The sequence below is a fragment of the Fusarium mangiferae genome (genome assembly GCF_900044065.1).
Source record: "Fusarium mangiferae strain MRC7560 genome assembly, contig: FMAN_scaffold001, whole genome shotgun sequence".
In the NCBI taxonomy this organism is placed as follows: domain Eukaryota; kingdom Fungi; phylum Ascomycota; class Sordariomycetes; order Hypocreales; family Nectriaceae; genus Fusarium; species Fusarium mangiferae.
Genome location: NW_024573921.1, coordinates 580046 through 597462, shown reverse-complemented (window position 1 = coordinate 597462; position 17417 = coordinate 580046). Strand labels below are relative to the sequence as shown.

At 50.0% G+C, this 17417-nt stretch overlaps 5 protein-coding genes across 5 annotated transcripts; 4 read left to right on the top strand and 1 right to left on the bottom strand.

Moving 5' to 3' along the window:
• Positions 1–570: 570 nt before the first annotated feature.
• Positions 571–7245, top strand: FMAN_00714 (uncharacterized protein; the record flags this gene model as incomplete). The annotated part of the gene is made up of 2 exons (XM_041826620.1): positions 571–6647; positions 6699–7245. The coding sequence occupies 2 exons, from the start codon at positions 571–573 to the stop codon at positions 7243–7245; spliced, it is 6624 nt and encodes a 2207-aa protein (XP_041676045.1).
• Positions 7246–8036: 791 nt separating this feature from the next.
• FMAN_00713 (uncharacterized protein) lies at positions 8037–10120 on the top strand (the record flags this gene model as incomplete). The annotated part of the gene is made up of 6 exons (XM_041826608.1): positions 8037–8196; positions 8341–8866; positions 8916–9228; positions 9281–9481; positions 9535–10026; positions 10082–10120. 6 exons carry the CDS (start codon positions 8037–8039, stop codon positions 10118–10120), a joined length of 1731 nt encoding a protein of 576 aa, XP_041676044.1.
• An 823-nt stretch (positions 10121–10943) lies between these two features.
• On the top strand, positions 10944–13352 carry FMAN_00712 (uncharacterized protein; the record flags this gene model as incomplete). Its single annotated transcript, XM_041826597.1, has 7 exons — positions 10944–10994; positions 11053–11265; positions 11314–11387; positions 11436–11670; positions 11715–11854; positions 11906–12179; positions 12234–13352. The coding sequence occupies 7 exons, from the start codon at positions 10944–10946 to the stop codon at positions 13350–13352; spliced, it is 2106 nt and encodes a 701-aa protein (XP_041676043.1).
• Positions 13353–15229: 1877 nt separating this feature from the next.
• FMAN_00711 (uncharacterized protein) lies at positions 15230–15673 on the top strand (the record flags this gene model as incomplete). The annotated part of the gene is made up of 1 exon (XM_041826586.1): positions 15230–15673. The coding sequence occupies one exon, from the start codon at positions 15230–15232 to the stop codon at positions 15671–15673; it is 444 nt and encodes a 147-aa protein (XP_041676042.1).
• Positions 15674–16183: 510 nt separating this feature from the next.
• Positions 16184–16964, bottom strand: FMAN_00710 (uncharacterized protein; the record flags this gene model as incomplete). The annotated part of the gene is made up of 3 exons (XM_041826575.1): positions 16184–16450; positions 16508–16803; positions 16859–16964. 3 exons carry the CDS (start codon positions 16962–16964, stop codon positions 16184–16186), a joined length of 669 nt encoding a protein of 222 aa, XP_041676041.1.
• Between the last annotated feature and the right edge of the window lie 453 nt (positions 16965–17417).

Below are 17417 nucleotides of genomic sequence, written 5' to 3'. Positions count from 1 at the left end.
TGAAGAAATCCCTGGCCTAGGCTTGTTGCTCTGGTCTCGGTGAAAGTAAATAGACGAAATATGTTAGTCCATGGGCAGCTTAGACAGTACCGAAGTGTGGCTAGTGATCCCCCCTGAACCAACACCGCAGTCATCACACAATGAATAGGTAATCTTGAGTTATTTCTTCACATTGAAGTTTGAGTTTATACCCGAACTCATTCTCTTTGTAGTCTTGTAAACAATCAAATGCATTCAGAATAATGAATTATGACCTGGGCTCTGGCCCCATATGCATTTGCGCCACACAAGCTCTTATCCGAACCGGGCCTAGTGCAGGAGCCTGGTAGGCTGAGATTCGAAATTTACGATCGCGACTTGAACTTCTAAACCTTGAGTCAACTACACATCTTTTCAAAACGACTGCGCACCAATCGCAGACTACAGAATACTCAGGCAACAGCTATATATCTGACTGAGTCGCGTCGGTGGCAAACTAATGGTTATTTAAGTGTCAAGCGCCCCAGGCTTTGTCGAGAACATCGACGTTCTCTATCAATTACAACACAACATAATAACAGTCTAGCCATCATGTCCGACCCAAATCGAGATGTGTCGCAGTACAAGTACTCGGCCATGTCGAACCTGGTTCTCCAGGCCGATCGTCGATTCGTTACAAGACGAACTGATGAGGCTACTGGCGATCCAGAGTCGCTGGCTGGTCGCTTGAGTATTCGAGATATGGGTGCTCGAGTTGCACGCGATGACGCGCCAAAACCGAAGAAACAGCCTGGACTCCCCGCAATCGAGCGAGGTAGTTTAAGAGAAGACGAAGATATTCTGGCACGAGAACAGCGCAAACGAAAGGCAGAGGCGCCTCAATCGACAGGTATCCTCGGCGCCAACGATATTTTGGTGGATGGCATCACATACCGACCCCGAACCGCAGCGACGCGACAGACTTTCGACCTCATCATTACCTCGGTAGCAAAAACTCTGGGCGACGTATCCCACGACGTCGTACGCAGCGCCGCGGATGCCGCCCTGGAATTTTTGAAGGATGATGATATGAAAGATCTGGATAAAAAGAGGGAAATCGACGACATCTTGGGTGTGACACTAAACCCCAAGGAATTTAATGAGTTGGTGAACCTCGGCAAGAAGATCACAGATTACGACGCCCAGGACGACGACGACGACGTTGCGATGGGTGGCGCCGACGGTGAGGATGCTGAAATAGACGAGCGCCAGGGTGTCGCGGTCGCGTTCGATGAAGACGAAGAGGATGACGAGGGGGGCCTTGTTCATGAAGTCCGTGACGAATCTTCAGAGGACGAAGAGGAAGAGGAAGAGAAGGAAGAGAGTGCTGAAGGCAAGGAAGAAGATGCTGTTGCTGATGTTGGGGATGAGATGATTCTCGACTCAGCTCCTTCAGGCGGCAAACAAGATGAGAAAGACAAGCATAGCATACCAGCCCAAGACATCGATACATTTTGGCTACAACGGCAAATCGGCACACTATACCCCGACGCTCATGAGCAAAGCGACAAAACAAAGGAGGCTCTGAAGATCCTGTCAGGAGAACCTGGTGAGGATGGCGAGGAAAAGTCCTTGCGTGATGTTGAGAATGATCTCATGGAACTGTTCGACTACGAGCACCATGAGCTGGTTCAGAAGCTTGTTGAGAACAGGGAGAAGGTTTTCTGGCTTACAAAATTAGCACGAACCCAGACCACTGAAGAGCGTGCTGATGTTGAGCGTGAAATGGTCTCAGAGGGTCTTCAATGGATTCTCAATGAACTGAAGGGTAAAGACACTGCCGAGGGCAAGAAGGGCAAGATTGACATCAAGATGGATATTGATGTCCCAGCTTCCTTTACCGCGGATGGACCCAAGGTTGAACGTGCCGAGGGCCAACTTGTCGGCGGGCTTCAGCCTCGAAAACTCATCAACCTCGATAATCTGGTCTTCGATCAAGGAAATCACCTGATGACAAACCCCAAGGTCCGGCTACCAGAAGGTTCAACCAAAAGGACGTTCAAAGGTTATGAGGAAATTCACATCCCTACTCCTAAGAAACGCAATGAGCCTGGCGATGTCTTGATACCCATTTCCGATATGCCAGAGTGGTCACGAAATCCCTTCAGTAAGAATCAGTCCTTGAACAAGATCCAGTCCAAGTGCTATCCTTCAGCATTCGATGATGATGGAAACATGCTTGTTTGTGCTCCTACTGGCAGTGGAAAAACCAATGTTGGTATGCTCGCTATTCTCCGGGAGATTGGAAAGCATCGCAACCCTGAGACCGGCGATATCGATCTAGACGCTTTTAAGATTGTCTGTATCGCTCCTTTGAAGGCTCTAGTTCAGGAACAGGTTGGCAACTTGGGTGGTAGGCTCGAGCCGTATGGCATTCGAGTCGCAGAATTGACAGGTGATCGTCAACTTACCAAGCAACAAATCGCTGAGACACAAATCATCGTCACAACCCCTGAGAAATGGGACGTCATCACCAGAAAGTCCAATGACTTGACTTACACCAACCTCGTGCGCCTCATCATTATCGACGAAATCCACCTTCTCCATGACGACCGTGGCCCTGTACTGGAAAGCATTGTTAGCCGAACCATCCGCAAGACTGAACAAACTGGCGAGCCAGTCCGAATTATTGGTCTTTCTGCCACCCTGCCCAACTACAAAGATGTTGCGAGCTTCTTGCGAGTGGACACGAAGAAGGGTCTCTTCCACTTTGACGGGTCTTTCCGACCCTGTCCTCTACGACAGGAGTTTGTTGGTGTCACTGACCGTAAAGCCATCAAGCAGCTAAAGACCATGAACGACGTCTGCTACAACAAGGTGATCGAGCATGTGGGCACAAACCGCAACCAGATGCTCATCTTTGTGCATTCCCGAAAAGAGACTGCCAAGACTGCTCGCTATATCCGTGATAAGGCTCTTGAGTCAGACACAATCAACCAGATCCTTCGTCACGATGCTGGTAGCCGTGAAGTCCTCAATGAAGCGTCTTCTCAGGCAACCGACCAAGACCTCAAGGATATTCTGCCATATGGTTTCGGCATCCACCATGCTGGTATGAGCCGAGCTGACAGGACAGATGTCGAAAACCTTTTTGCCCATGGTGCTATCCAGGTTCTGGTGTGTACTGCTACGCTGGCTTGGGGTGTGAACTTGCCTGCCCATACAGTTGTCATCAAGGGAACACAGGTGTACTCCCCCGAGAAGGGTAGCTGGGTTGAGCTCAGCCCTCAAGACGTTCTTCAGATGCTTGGACGTGCGGGTCGACCCCAATACGATACTTACGGAGAAGGTATCATCATTACGACACAGAGTGAAATGCAATACTATCTCTCACTTCTGAATCAGCAGCTTCCGATTGAGAGTCAGTTTGTTAGCAAGCTGGTGGACAACCTGAATGCCGAAATCGTCCTTGGCAACGTAAGGACTCGTGATGAGGGTGTTGAGTGGTTGGGTTACACATACCTCTTTGTCAGAATGCTTCGCTCGCCTGGACTCTATCAGGTAGGCGCAGAATATGAAGATGATGTGGCTCTTGAGCAGAAGCGAGTTGACTTGATTCATTCTGCCGCCATGGTTCTGCGAAAGTCAAATCTCATCAAGTATGATGAAAAGACTGGAAAGCTCCAGTCAACTGAGCTTGGTCGTATCGCTTCACATTACTATATCACATTCGGTTCTATGGAGACTTACAACAACCTGATCCAGCCTTCTATCACCACGATTGAGCTCTTCCGTGTCTTCGCCCTCAGTGCTGAATTCAAGTATATCCCAGTTCGACAGGATGAGAAGCTTGAGTTGGCTAAGCTGCTGGGCCGAGTCCCAATCCCTGTCAAGGAGAGCATTGAGGAACCTCACGCCAAGATCAATGTCCTCTTGCAGGCATACATCTCGCGCCTCAAGCTCGATGGCCTCGCGCTCATGGCCGACATGGTGTACGTTACGCAATCTGCGGGTCGTATCTTGCGCGCCATCTTTGAAATCGCAATGAAGAAAGGCTGGGCATCCGTTGCGAAGACTGCTCTGGACCTCTGTAAAATGGCCGAGAAGCGGATGTGGCCAACAATGTCACCTCTTCGACAGTTCCCCTCTTGTCCTCGGGATGTTATCCAAAAGGCTGAGAAAATCGATGTGTCTTGGAGCAGCTACTTTGATCTGGATCCTCCCCGTATGGGTGAGCTTCTTGGCCTTCCTCGAGCCGGCCGTACTGTATGTGGCTTGGTCAACAAGTTCCCGCGAGTCGAAGTCCAGGCTCAAGTTCAACCTATGACAAGATCGATGCTGCGTGTCGAGCTGAGCATCACACCTAATTTTGAGTGGGACGATTCTATCCACGGCGCCGCCGAGAGCTTTTGGATTATTGTTGAGGACTGCGATGGAGAAGACATACTTTACCATGACACCTTTTTGCTGCGCAAGGAATATGCCGAATCGGAGCAAAATGAGCACATTGTCGACTTCACCGTTCCTATCACAGATCCAATGCCTCCAAACTACTTCGTTTCGGTTATCTCTGACCGATGGATGCATGCTGAGACCAGGCTTCCTGTTCCCTTCCATAAGTTGATCTTACCTGAGAAGTTCCCTCCTCATACAGAGCTTCTTGAGCTTCAGCCTCTCCCCGTTTCTGCCCTCAAAGTATCAAGCTACGTTGATCTCTATCCTGCATGGAAGCAGTTTAACCGAATCCAAACGCAGACTTTCAACTCGCTGTACAAGTCTGATGCGAATGTGTTTATTGGAGCTCCCACTGGTAGCGGCAAGACTGTTTGTGCCGAATTTGCTCTTCTAAGGCACTGGACAAAGAGCGATGTTGGTCGTGCCGTGTATATTGCACCCTTCCAAGAGCTTGTTGACTCTCGCCTCCAAGATTGGCAGAAGAGGCTCGGCCATCTCCATGGCGGTAAAGAGATAGTGAAGCTTACCGGTGAGACGGCAACAGATCTCAAGCTGTTGGAAAAGGGCGACCTGATCTTGGCAACCCCAACTCAGTGGGATGTGCTATCAAGACAATGGAAGCGACGCAAGAACGTTCAAACGGTTGAATTGTTTATCGCTGACGAGGTCCATCTCCTTGGCAGTTCTCAAGGTTATGTGTACGAGACGATTGTCTCGCGTATGCATTACATCCGCACACAGACAGAATTGCCCCTGCGAATTGTTGCATTGAGTGTATCGCTGGCGAACGCTCGAGACATTGGTGAATGGGTCGATGCAAAGAAGCACGACATCTATAACTTCAGTCCACACGTTCGACCGGTCCCTCTTGAGCTTCACCTCCAGTCATTCACAAATACTCATTTCCCGTCTCTCATGCTTGCCATGGCCAAGCCCACGTATCTGGCCATCACACAGATGTCTCCTGACAAACCTGCCATGATCTTTGTGCCCAGCCGCAAGCAGACTCGTGCAACTGCCCGAGATTTGTTGGCTGCAGCCTTCGCTGACGACGACGAGGACCGTTTCCTTCACGCTGAGGTAGAGCAAATGAAGCCTCTCCTTGAACGCATTAACGAGGAGGCTCTCGCCGAAGCCCTCTCTCATGGTGTTGGCTACTACCATGAGGCTCTTAGCCAGAGTGATAAGCGAATTGTTAAGCATCTCTACGACAACGGTGCTATCCAGGTGCTTGTTGCTTCACGCGATGTTTGCTGGGAGCTCAACAGCACAGCACATCTCGTTATCGTTATGGGCACACAATACTTTGAAGGTCGGGAGCACCGATATGTTGACTACCCTCTCAGTGAGGTGCTGCACATGTTCGGTAAAGCTCTTAGACCCTCCAAGGATGGCAGAGGCCGAGGCGTCCTTATGCTGCCCCAAGTCAAGCGCGAGTACTACAAGAAATTCCTAAATGAGGCCCTTCCTGTTGAGTCGCATCTGCACAACTACTTGCACGATGTCTTCGTGACAGAGATCAGCACCAAGATGATTGAGTCGGGCGACGATGCGATCAACTGGACTACTTTCACCTACTTCTACCGAAGGTTGCTTGCCAACCCAAGTTATTATAGCTTGACAAGCACAACGCATGAGGGCCTCAGCAACTACATGTCTGACTTGGTTGAGACGACTCTTCGTGAGCTCAGCGAATCCAAGATCATTGAGTTTGACGAGGATGACGGATCCGTGGCACCTCAAAACGCAGCCATGATTGCGGCATACTACAACATTTCCTACATCACGATGCAGACTTTCCTGCTCTCTTTGAGTGCTCGCACAAAGCTCAAAGGTATCATGGAAATCGTCACTTCAGCAACAGAGTTCGAGTCGATCCAGATTCGACGTCATGAGGATGGTCTGCTGCGACGCATTTACGACCGAGTGCCTGTGAAGATGTCTGAACCAGTTTATGACTCCCCTCATTTCAAATCCTTCGTCTTGCTCCAGTCTCACTTTTCCCGCATGCAGCTGCCAATCGATCTTGCAAAGGACCAGGAGGTCCTACTGTCGAGGGTGCTGAGCCTTCTTAGTGCCATGGTCGACATTCTGTCGTCGGAGGGACATCTCAACGCCATGAGCGCTATGGAGATGTCGCAGATGATCGTTCAGGGAATGTGGGATCGGGATAGCCCTCTTAAACAAATTCCCCACTTCTCGCCGGAGGTTGTTAAGGTGGCCAATGAGTTTGGGTACGTACTGACTGAAAGATTGGCCGGACCGTCAGCTAATGTTGTTTGCAGAATTAAGGATATCTTTGATTTCATGGAAGCCATGAACCCGGATGAGAATGCCGATTACAACAAGCTTGTTAAGCGACTTGGCTTGTCACAAAACCAATTGGCACAGGCTGCAAACTTCACAAACGACAAGTATCCTGACCTGGAGCTTGAACATGAGGTTCTTGACGAGGGTGAGATCAGGGCAGGCGAACCGGCCTACCTCAACATCAAGATTGCCCGCAATTTGGAAGAGGAGGACGGCGATTATGACTCTACCGTACACGCACCATTCTACCCGTCCAAGAAGATGGAGAATTGGTGGTTGGTTGTTGGTGATGAGAAGACCAAGAGCCTCTTGGCCATCAAGCGAGTGACAATCGGGCGGGAACTGAACGTTCGCCTCGAGTACACTGTGCCATCACCAGGTGAGCATGACCTGAAGCTGTTCCTAATGAGTGATAGTTATGTTGGAGTCGACCAGGAGCGGGAGTTTTCGGTTACAGCTGCCGAGGGCATGGACGTGGATGACGATGAAGAGGAAGAGGACGAGGACGAAGACGAGGAGTAGAAGCTAAAAGCTCACTCTGATTTACAATTACCATGGCGATTGCCAGCGATGGCGTTGTACACTATTCAAGACTACGAATTCGGATTTAGGAGATAATAATCGAATCTATCAACTCGGGACTATGACTGAGATGTGCGTTTTTGAGAAGAGTGTTCTGGATACAAGGCGAGTTTTGTGGATGTCTAACAATGCACTACAAGTGAGAGAGGCGCGAGGTGCTGAGATCCAGTGTTCACAACGCCAAACGCGTCCAGAGAGAGCTAGGCCCACGACGTGACATTTGCCGGGAATTGGGCAGTGAAGATGGTGAGAAAAGAGACTACGGACGCGTCCCTCCGACGGTCTTGTATACCAGGGCGTCGAATCAGCGTCGACTACGCGCTGGGCCATTGATGTCGTGTGTGAGAGGGAGAGAGCCTGGGGTTGGGGATGACGCCGCCCGCAGCGCAAATGCCAGATGGGCCCATCACGTGACCGATGCTCTGGTGACGTTTGAAAGTGCTTCTGTTTCCCTTGCAAAGCCCAGTCCAGTCCCAGGCCAGCCCATCAACTCGCACCAGCGTTTTTTCCTCGTCAACCCCAACATCGCGGCACAACTCGAAGAGGCGCCCATCATCATCAATTGCGCAAATCATCGCCAACACATCATCACCATCGCTCTACGAACCTTGCGCTCCATTGACACGCGCAATACAGCATCCGCTACGCGTTCGCCTATCTTTTGCGAGCTGGAATTCTTCCTCTGGCTCCTGTGATTTGTGACAAGCGAAAACATTGTCACCGCTATTGCCATGGCCGACCAGATTAACGAGAAGCCTGAGGTAGAGGCAACTGCTCCCGGCGCGCAGGAAGTTCCTGCCGCAGAGAAGCCTACTGAGCCATCGACGAGCGGGAACGAAGCCGCAAAGGCCGATGGCGAGGCAAATAAGGAAGATACAAAGACCGCTGAGGGTAAGTTATGATTACAGAGCGTTTGCTATTCATTGCGCACTCGGTCGCATTGGCATAGAAATCGCGCTTTGATCCCTCGTGTGCTCTGTCGCTCAGGCGCGTCCTTCCCTCTGTCAGATCCATGCTGACCACATCGCGCAACAGAAACCAAACAAGCTGGAAACTCAGAGAAACCCGCCGAAGATAAAGACGCGGCCGAAGCACCGAAGGAGAACTCAAAGCCCACTGAAGAGGGTGCAGATACCGAAATGAAGGACGCGACTGAGGCCGCGGCTGCCGGGGAGACCAAGGCCGAGAACTCCGCTCCATCTGCCGATGGTGAGACAGCAACCGAAAACGCCGCCACCGAGTCTGCCTCAGCAAAAGCGAAGAACAATAGACGAAAGTCGACTGGTGGTGCCAGCCGCAAGAGCCTGAGCAAGAAGGCCTCCAAGGCGCGTCTCACGCATTTAGACGCCAAGCCTGGAGACCACTTCTTGGTCAAGCTCAAAGGTTTTCCCGCTTGGCCTGCCATCATTTGCGATGAATCAATGCTGCCACAAGCTCTGGTCGATAGCCGCCCTGTGGCCGCCGCGCGACCTGATGGCTCCTATACCGAGGCATATGCTGATGGTGGCAAACGTGTCAACGACAGAACTTTCCCAGTCATGTATCTCCACACGAACGAATTGTACGTTGTAGCTCATCACCGTTTCCGATCATCGCTAACCTGACTACAGTGGCTGGGTACCCAATACTGGACTTACAGAACTTACTCCTGAAAAGGCCAGGGAGACCATCACCGAGAAAATGCGCAAGGATTTGAAAGAGGCATTCTCGCTCGCTGCCGAGCACAACTCTATCGAACACTACAAGGACGTGCTCAAGCAATTCCAAGATGAACTGCTTGCCAAGCAGCAAGCCGCTGCGACTCCCAAGAAGAGCAAGAAGGGCAAGGCCAAAGCTGCTGACGAAGACGTCGAAATGGAAGACGCCGATGATGCTTCAGAGAAGTCCAAGTCCAAGAAGCGCAAGGCTGAGGATGACGCCAGTGTAATTCTTCCAATACGGCGTTGCTGATTCATTTTGCTAACAAAACTGCCAGACACCACAACGGCCCGAATCCGTTAAGAAACCCAAGATTAAGCTCAATACATCAACGCCTAAGGCTGCCAATGGCACTCCTAAGGCCAAGGAGGAATCTGCTGCCAAAGCCAAGGTCAAGGTTAAGAAGTCGACTGATAAGAAGGCTGAGACCACCAAGAAGGCCAAGATGACACCCGAGGAGCGAAGACACCACAAGGAGGTGAGATAAATGCATCTGTTTATTGACCGATCAATTTACTGACAACTTTACAGAAGGAAGTGTTGTATCTCCGTCATAAGCTTCAGCGAGGTCTCCTCACCAGAGATCAGCAACCCCAGGAATCAGAGATGGAACATATGTCCGAATACGTCACAATGTTGGAGAATTTGAAGGATCTTGAGGTGTCCATCATTCGTGCGACCAAGATCAACAAGGTTCTCAAAGCTATCCTCAAATTGGAATCGATCCCCCGTGAGGACGACTTCCATTTCAAGGACCGTTCCAAGGTTCTTCTGGACCAGTGGACTCAGCTACTGGCTACTGAAAATGTCACCCCTGCTCCCGATGCCACCAACGGCGTCAATGGCAAATCGGAAGCCAAGGCAGACGACAAGAAGGACGATAGTGGCAAGGAGACTACTGAAGAGCCAAAACCTGAGGCGACAAAGACTGAAGAAGCCAAGACTGAGAAGCCCGAGGAGACTGAGGAGGAGAAGATTGCGGAAACACCACAAGCATCGGCGCCTGAAGAGAAGAAGGACGAGGTAAGTTGGAAAAAACAGCCCCTATCGTCATGAGCTTGACTAATCGAAGAACAAGACCGTCGCTCCTCCCGAGCCTGTTGAAGCTGCTGCCTAAGTTATGGTTTAGCTCCTGGTGGTTTAGAGCAATTTGTTTCATGGCGTCACGGTTATGGTCCACAAACACTGGTCTTTTTTCCGATTTTCAACTTTTTCTTATGCTTTTCTTCACAACTATGGTAAAAGTGACTTCGTCGCGTTGCGTCTTTTCGGTGTCTGTATGAATATCTGCCAAATCTGGCGGCAGGGGTGCGCCGTGACTCTCCGGAGTCATAATGATCTCAGGAGTGACGGAGGCAAGAAACATCTTTTTTGGAGGGACTGTACAAAGGGCAAAATCAACAATACTGGGTCAGGGGGCTCGCTTTACGTGGGTTTCTATAAACCAGTTTGGACAGGAGACGAGCATGGTATGGATGTCGAGACGGCATATGGGATGGGTGGCAAACGAGGCGAAGCAAGCTCAAAGAATGAGATGATGACCTTCGAGAGGAGGCATATGAGAATGAGGATTTGGGGAGCAATAGCATACAGATGATGAATGGGACAAAGAATTAGAAGCATTCTATATAAAGTGTCTTATTTGTTTGCGATGAATAGTATAGGAACCCGTACAGATCGTATATATCAGTCATTGTCTACCTACCTACTAAGGGATCTTGCTTGCTTCGTGTGAAATCTGTGAAATCTGTGTGATTGTGTACCTCTAGGAAGGCACGTACGGATACGATCTTGCTGGTTGTTGGGGTACAGTGCGTATTACAGTGCTAACATGCTGGCTCACTGTCTAAAACGCGTTGACCATTCACCCTCGATCCAAGCTCAGGAGCCTCTTCATCCTCCAAGACTTCAATAACTTGTGCAGCATAAAACTGTTGATCATGGCTCGTGAAGTAGTCAATCAGGACACATATAGCCAAGAGGATCATCAGGTAGCTAAAAATCTAATCATGAAACTTGTGCAATGCATTTCACTAACTTGGTCAACAGGTCGCATATATATTTGACCCTGACGACGATGGGACACGCCAGAAGCCAGCCAAGCGGAGAAGAAGATCCAAGCAAGGCCAGGACTCTGCTGAAACATTGGAAGGTTCATCCGCTTTTGTCCCTCTTCTCAACGGTGCTGAGAAACCTGAACTCGTCAAATTAAGGGAGAGATTGTTCCAGGAGAGCTGGGCTAAGATTGATGAACGGATCGAGGTGAGTGAACGAAGCTTATCCACCCGATGTATCACTCACATGAATCAGAGAATACTCAAAACTTCAAACATCGAGACTCTCAATGAAGTCAGCCAGTTTGCCAAAGACGCGGTGACAGAATCGTAAGAGTCATACTCCTGATATACCTGCAACCCCTAATATTTGGATAGTGGGGATAGAATCCCTTCAGCATTCATCATCACAGGACCCAACATTGCATCACAAGACCTTCTCTTTCAACAATTATCGGAGACACTTCAGCAAACAACATCGAGCAAGTTTGTTGGTCTGCGGTCGTCAGAGGCATCGACGCTGAAAGCCACGTTGAAGAAGATCATTCGAGATGTCACTGCCAAAGCGTCCACTGATGAGGATGATGATCTTGAAGTCAGTGACGGTCGAGAGGTGAGTTATCTGCATCTTCATAGAACAACACTTATTTTCTATAGGGACGAAGGTATCTCGATTATGATCTTGAAGCACTGCATGCATTTATCAAGCCTCAAAGTGTGGAGCATGTGTTTGTCGCCTTTCAAGACAGTGAAGGGTTCGACAGCAGTTTATTATCGGATTTGATCATTCTCTTCAAGTACGTCTACGCCTCGGACACTTGATTCACGGCTGCTAACACGTCAACAAGCTCTTGGCGCCCTCGTATACCATTTACCCTCCTCTTTGGTATCGCCACATCAGTCGAGCTTCTCCAAGCCAGACTGCTCAAGGCTTCTTGCCAGCAAATTTATGGAGCGCAATTTGATGTAATTCAAACCTCGGCCATTCTCGAGACAGTCTTCAAAACAGCGGTAGCAACATCTGATGCTCCTGTAGTGCTGGGGGCATCGCTCATCCGCAGCCTGCTTGATCGTCAGCACGACCAGGTCTCAGGCATTCAGACATTTACTATGTCACTGAAGGCGAGCTTTGAACAGATAATATAAACAAGTCTCATGTCAGCTAACAAATAATAGTACGCTTATATGTGTCATTTCTATGCAAATCCACTCAGCGTTCTCGAGCATACCGCATTGTTGCAAACTGAGCATATCGAGGCCATTCGGCATACTGATTCTTTCAGGGAAAATGTCGAGGGGGCAGTAGAATCTGGCATCTTGAATAATGTGCAATACGCCAAAGATTTGCTTGAGAACGACGAGTTTCTCGTTACGCGAGTTCAAGATAGTCTGGCCCGTCGTCAAGAGTCTGTTGAGGATTTCTTGCGGTCACTTCTTGTTCTCGGAGAAACAGAATCGCAAGACATTGAGTTCTCAAGAGCATATGCGGAAGCCTTGGGTGAGGGCGTTTCAATTACTGAGGACTCGAGAGCTATTGAGTCGGTACGGCGTATGGACGTCAGCGAGCTGCTGGTCATGCTTCGCAAGGTTGTATCAATCTTGCAGGACGGGGACGGTGGCTTGCTTCTCGGTCCAGCAACGAAGCTAACGGACCTTGAATTTCGAGATGCACTGACAAGGCAACTTGTCAATCTGGAAGAGCTACAATCAAGGGCGGAAGAGCAGGGCATTACACTACGGAGCAAGTACAGCGGACAGAGCAAAGTGATGCGCACCACTGTGATTGCACAAAGAGTTCAATTGAGTCAAGACTCGGCCGCGCTCACAGATGAGGACAAGCAACTTACTCAGGCCGTCGACGACATCACCGGGCTATTAATCAGGCATGTTCAGTTTGTCAGACCGGGGTCTCTTTTGTTGTCGGAGAGCTGGTTATACGATTCTCGAGCTCCGTCGCGAGACGTGTTCGTGCCTCGGCCACGGGCAGTTCTAGAACGGAGCCTCACCAGGCCGCACGACTATTTGTCATGTTCATGCTGCAAGCCAGGCGGTGGAGGATCGCCGGCCACTCTGCCGGCCACGGCGCTCCTATACCGTCTATACACAGAGACTGGGAGCCTCATCAATGTGGCAGATCTCTGGGCTGCATTCTCAGCACTTGTGGGCGAGGAGGAGACAGATGAACGCAAGTCGCTGGTATTGTTTTACCGTGCGCTGGCTGAGCTGAGGGCTTTGGGGTTCGTCAAAGCAAGCAAGAAGAAAGCGGACCACATCGCCAAGCTGAAGTGGCTCTGAGTATGGAGAATTGCGATTGCATTGGTCGACAAAGTTTGAGAAAGAGAGACATGGCGAGAAGATTAAAGACTGCAACCGCCAAATGGGGATGGTCCTTTGTATTTGAGGGGATGAGACGGGATTAACCAAGTCTGGAAACAGGTTTTTGGGGGAGGGGGGGTTGAGATGGGAACCGAGGTCGAGCCCAATGGGCCATTGAGGGGCCTAGTGATAGGCCGCAAAAAGAAGAGGAGAGAAAAGGTGTCGTCAGTCTAAGACATTGAAAGAACTAAGACACGAGGTGGCTGGGAACCAAGAGCGAGTGAGACTATGAGTGAGTAGTGAGTTGAGTATGTACGAGACGTGAGAGTGAGAGAGAGTGTGGGAGTGAAAGTGGAGGGTGAGTGAAGTCACGGTTACAGCCAACGCAGCAAAATCCAAGACATGCAGGTAGAGACTCAGACAGGCATCATTAGACGCCGGGAGCGGAGGGAACTGCATAGAACAAAGCATCATGTGAATGAACGATAACGGTGAAGGGCTATAGCTAGTACCTACATTAACTACGTTAGTACCCAGGCTTACACTCAAGGGATTGCCATTATAGTCAATCAATCAATGAAACAATGAACCAAAATAGAAAGAGAAGGGAATAAAGAAAGAAACCAAAAAGAGTAGCGGTAAAGATACTGAATGTATGTATGTATGTATGTATGTATGTATCTCATTGTCTCGCTTTTGAGTCATGACCAACTAATGGCTCCAAGTCACATTCCACTGCAGCCGCTGTTGGTGTATCTTGCTCCCATAGACATAGCGCCTCGGGCCAACCCAATTGCGTGCGTCTAACGCAGTCGAGTCGAGTCGGGTCGAGTTATTGTTTGTTGGAGACTGTTCCCATGTCTCACAGGCCACGCCAAACCCAGAGTTAAACCCTGGAGCTCAAAGCGGTTCAAGGCCCTAAGCTTGTCGATTTCAGGCAGTCAAGGAAGCCTTTACCCAGAACAGCATCTCGTCTGGGTCCTCTCGGGGGGCGTGTGGGTTAGATAGATAGTTAGAAACGTTGTTAGCTGCTAAGTCGAGCTGAGCTGTTCAACTGCCCAAGGCAAGCAAGGCCCTGTTCCAAAGGAAAACAAGGCCAATCGAACGGCTTCGGTCACAAAGACCCTTCAACTGGCTGTTCGCGATCTTAGTCTTGCCTTAGTTCCCAGACCCAAGGGCCCGAAGACCCAAAGGGCGGGGAGATATCTTGCTTTAGTATTAAGAAAGAAAGACAGACAGACAGACAAAGAGACAGACAGAAAGGAAGAGAGGTCATGATCTTGTTTCAACTAGACAAGTCTCATACAGAGCTTGCATAGCCTCTTGTCTAATATATATCCCTCCCACCCTCTGCTCTTCTGTCCGTCTCTGTTCCTCTGAATAACCAAAGTCGGACCTCCCCGCAGATCAAGGAATTGGCTACGAAACTCAAACAAGAGTTTGTGTTGTCATTCATTCATTCATTCATTTACTTAATTACTTACTCACTTACTCACTTCCTCACTCACCGGACTCTTCGGAGAAGGCCGCTTGGTTCGCTTCGCTTGTCGATAGCCACCCCGCCAAAGCCAATCCACCATCGCATCACCTCAGATCTTGTGATCGTTGATCATAGAGGCCAAGAACAAGAAATATTCTTATTCTTAATCAGAAGCGAATGTTGCAGAGAATGAGAGATTGGGCTGTCTTGACCTCTTGACTGCTAGTACAAATAGTTGATACATCTTTCCCCCAGACACTCAATCTCTTCTTGCCTTGTTCTCTTCTTCTTCTTCTTCTTCTTCCTCTTCCTCTTCCTCTCCTTCTCCTTCTTCTACTACCACTCACCATCGTCACCACTTACAACAACCGCCAGAATGATGCGAGGAGAGATCCCTTCACGGCATCACAGGGCCCTCGGCCAGCGAAGACTCGCAAAGAACCCAAATCTTCAACGAAAGCTGGAACAGATGGCTCTCCCACTTGCACCTCTTGTCCAGCTCACCACAGGCGCTGTCCATCCTTCTTTTCCCACCACGGTCCTCAACTTTTGGCTCCTCACCGATGAGCAGCTGGAGTCTCTTGCACATTTCTACCACCAGAGGACGCCATCGCCTTGGACAAATCAGTACCCCTGCCCAGTCACTTGGAGATCTGATCTGCCTCTCGAGGAGAAGCGGCGCAAGATGGGCAAGTTTATCGGTCTCCGGGGTTGTGAATCTCCCATCCTTCTCAAAACGGAGGAGGAGATCCTAGCAGAGGCACGAAAGGCGAGACTTGCAGCTGAAGAGGATCTTTGGAGGCGAAAGCACTTTTCCTGATGCGTCAAGCAATCCGAGACATACGGTGTTATTGTGATTAATAATGGAGGACAGTCTGCTTTCAATCTCTGGGAGGAGGAAGGGGGGTTATTGGATTTACAGGTTCAGGAGTTTTGCATATCCTTTCTGCGTCCTTTCTGCATGTTCTCTGCATTCTTGTTACTGCATCTTGGGTCGGTCGCATTGCTAGACATGGCCACTAGCCAGCGTGCATCACTGCATTTTCAAGGGAGTAAGGCGAGGTGAAAGAGCCTATACATAAATATCAATAGAGAAGAAGCCCATGCTACTATTTTTTTCAAACCCAGAAAAAAGTCAACCTCAACGCCGCCGGTGTGTATTTCTCTCCCCTCTTCCCATGCACACCAAGAGTGTACGCCTTGCAACAAAGTGACATGTGGTATACTACAACCAAAAATCTGAAGAGGTAGGTCCGGAACCATGTATATATACCTATAAAGACACCCCAATCCCGTATTCTTGCAACCCACTCAAGACATCCTGAACTGTTTATTTCTTGCCCTTCTTCTTTGAAGGCGTGTCGACCATGACAGCATCCTCCTCGCTAGCAGTCTTGGCAGAAGAGCTCTGCTCAGAGCCGTCGAGCTCCTTCATGAACTCTGACTGGATCTGGCCTCGGCGCTTCTCCCACCACTGCTTCTCTGACTCGGCTTGGGCGAGGATCTCTTCGATCGAGCTGCGCATGGTAGCATTGGCCGTCATTTCGTGGGCGGATTGGAAGATGGACTGTCCCCAGTTTGGCGCGAGAGCGTTGGCCTATAATTGTCAATCATGTCTTCGTCTCTTGCAGTCGCACTACGCCGGCTGTCATACCTCTGTGACGACATCTCTGAGCTCCTCCTCCATCTCCTTCTCGGCGCGCTGGAATCGCTGCCACAGATCATCACCCACACTGCCTCGTTGCAGCAGAGAACCGCATGCTTGCTTCGCAGACTTGATCTGGATCAGGCGACGGATATCTTCGACGGCGCGACGCAAAAGGGCAGCTCGTAGGACGCTTTCGGGGATCTTGGGGCCCTTTTCGGAGCCGTCCTCGAGGTGTAGCAGGGACAGGTAGACGTTGCGCTGGAGGTGAGGGCCGAACCACGGAGCCAAGTTGGCGCTCTCGGCTTTGGCATGTTAGCATATGTCTTGGGTTGAGAACTGTTTCTGTGGCATAGTTACCAGCTTTTCTTTTTCGGTAGATTGTCGAGAATGTCATGAGTGCGCTGCCGAGGACGAGAACATAGGCAAAGGGGAGGGCAAGGCCCTTCCAGTCAATGTTGAACATGATGAACGGTGAAAGCTGCAAAGGCAAAATACGAGATCGTCCGTACTGTAATTAAAAAGAAAACGAATGTAGAGAAAGGAGTCGAGCCGGCCGTGACTTGGGTTTTTGGTTTGTATGAGTCGAGTCCCACGTACAGACACGAATGCAATACTACTAAGGTACTGAGGCAAGGTATGAGGGAACTGTTCAATTGGTGGTGGTGTGGCGCAGATCCAACTTTAGGCCAGATTACGCTTCGGCTTCTATCAAGTGGCTCCCAGAATTGTGGCTGGTGCATATACATACATATGCTGCCAGGCGGACGGGATGGGCCCTGGATTTGACTGCCGTGCGACGTCACTCGAGCATTAGATAAGCAATCGCAGGCACCGCCAGATGACGCTGTGCTCGAGTTAAGGTAGCAGAGGTACATGGTTTCCCGTGAGCCACCTTAGGTAAGATACGTACCGAGTC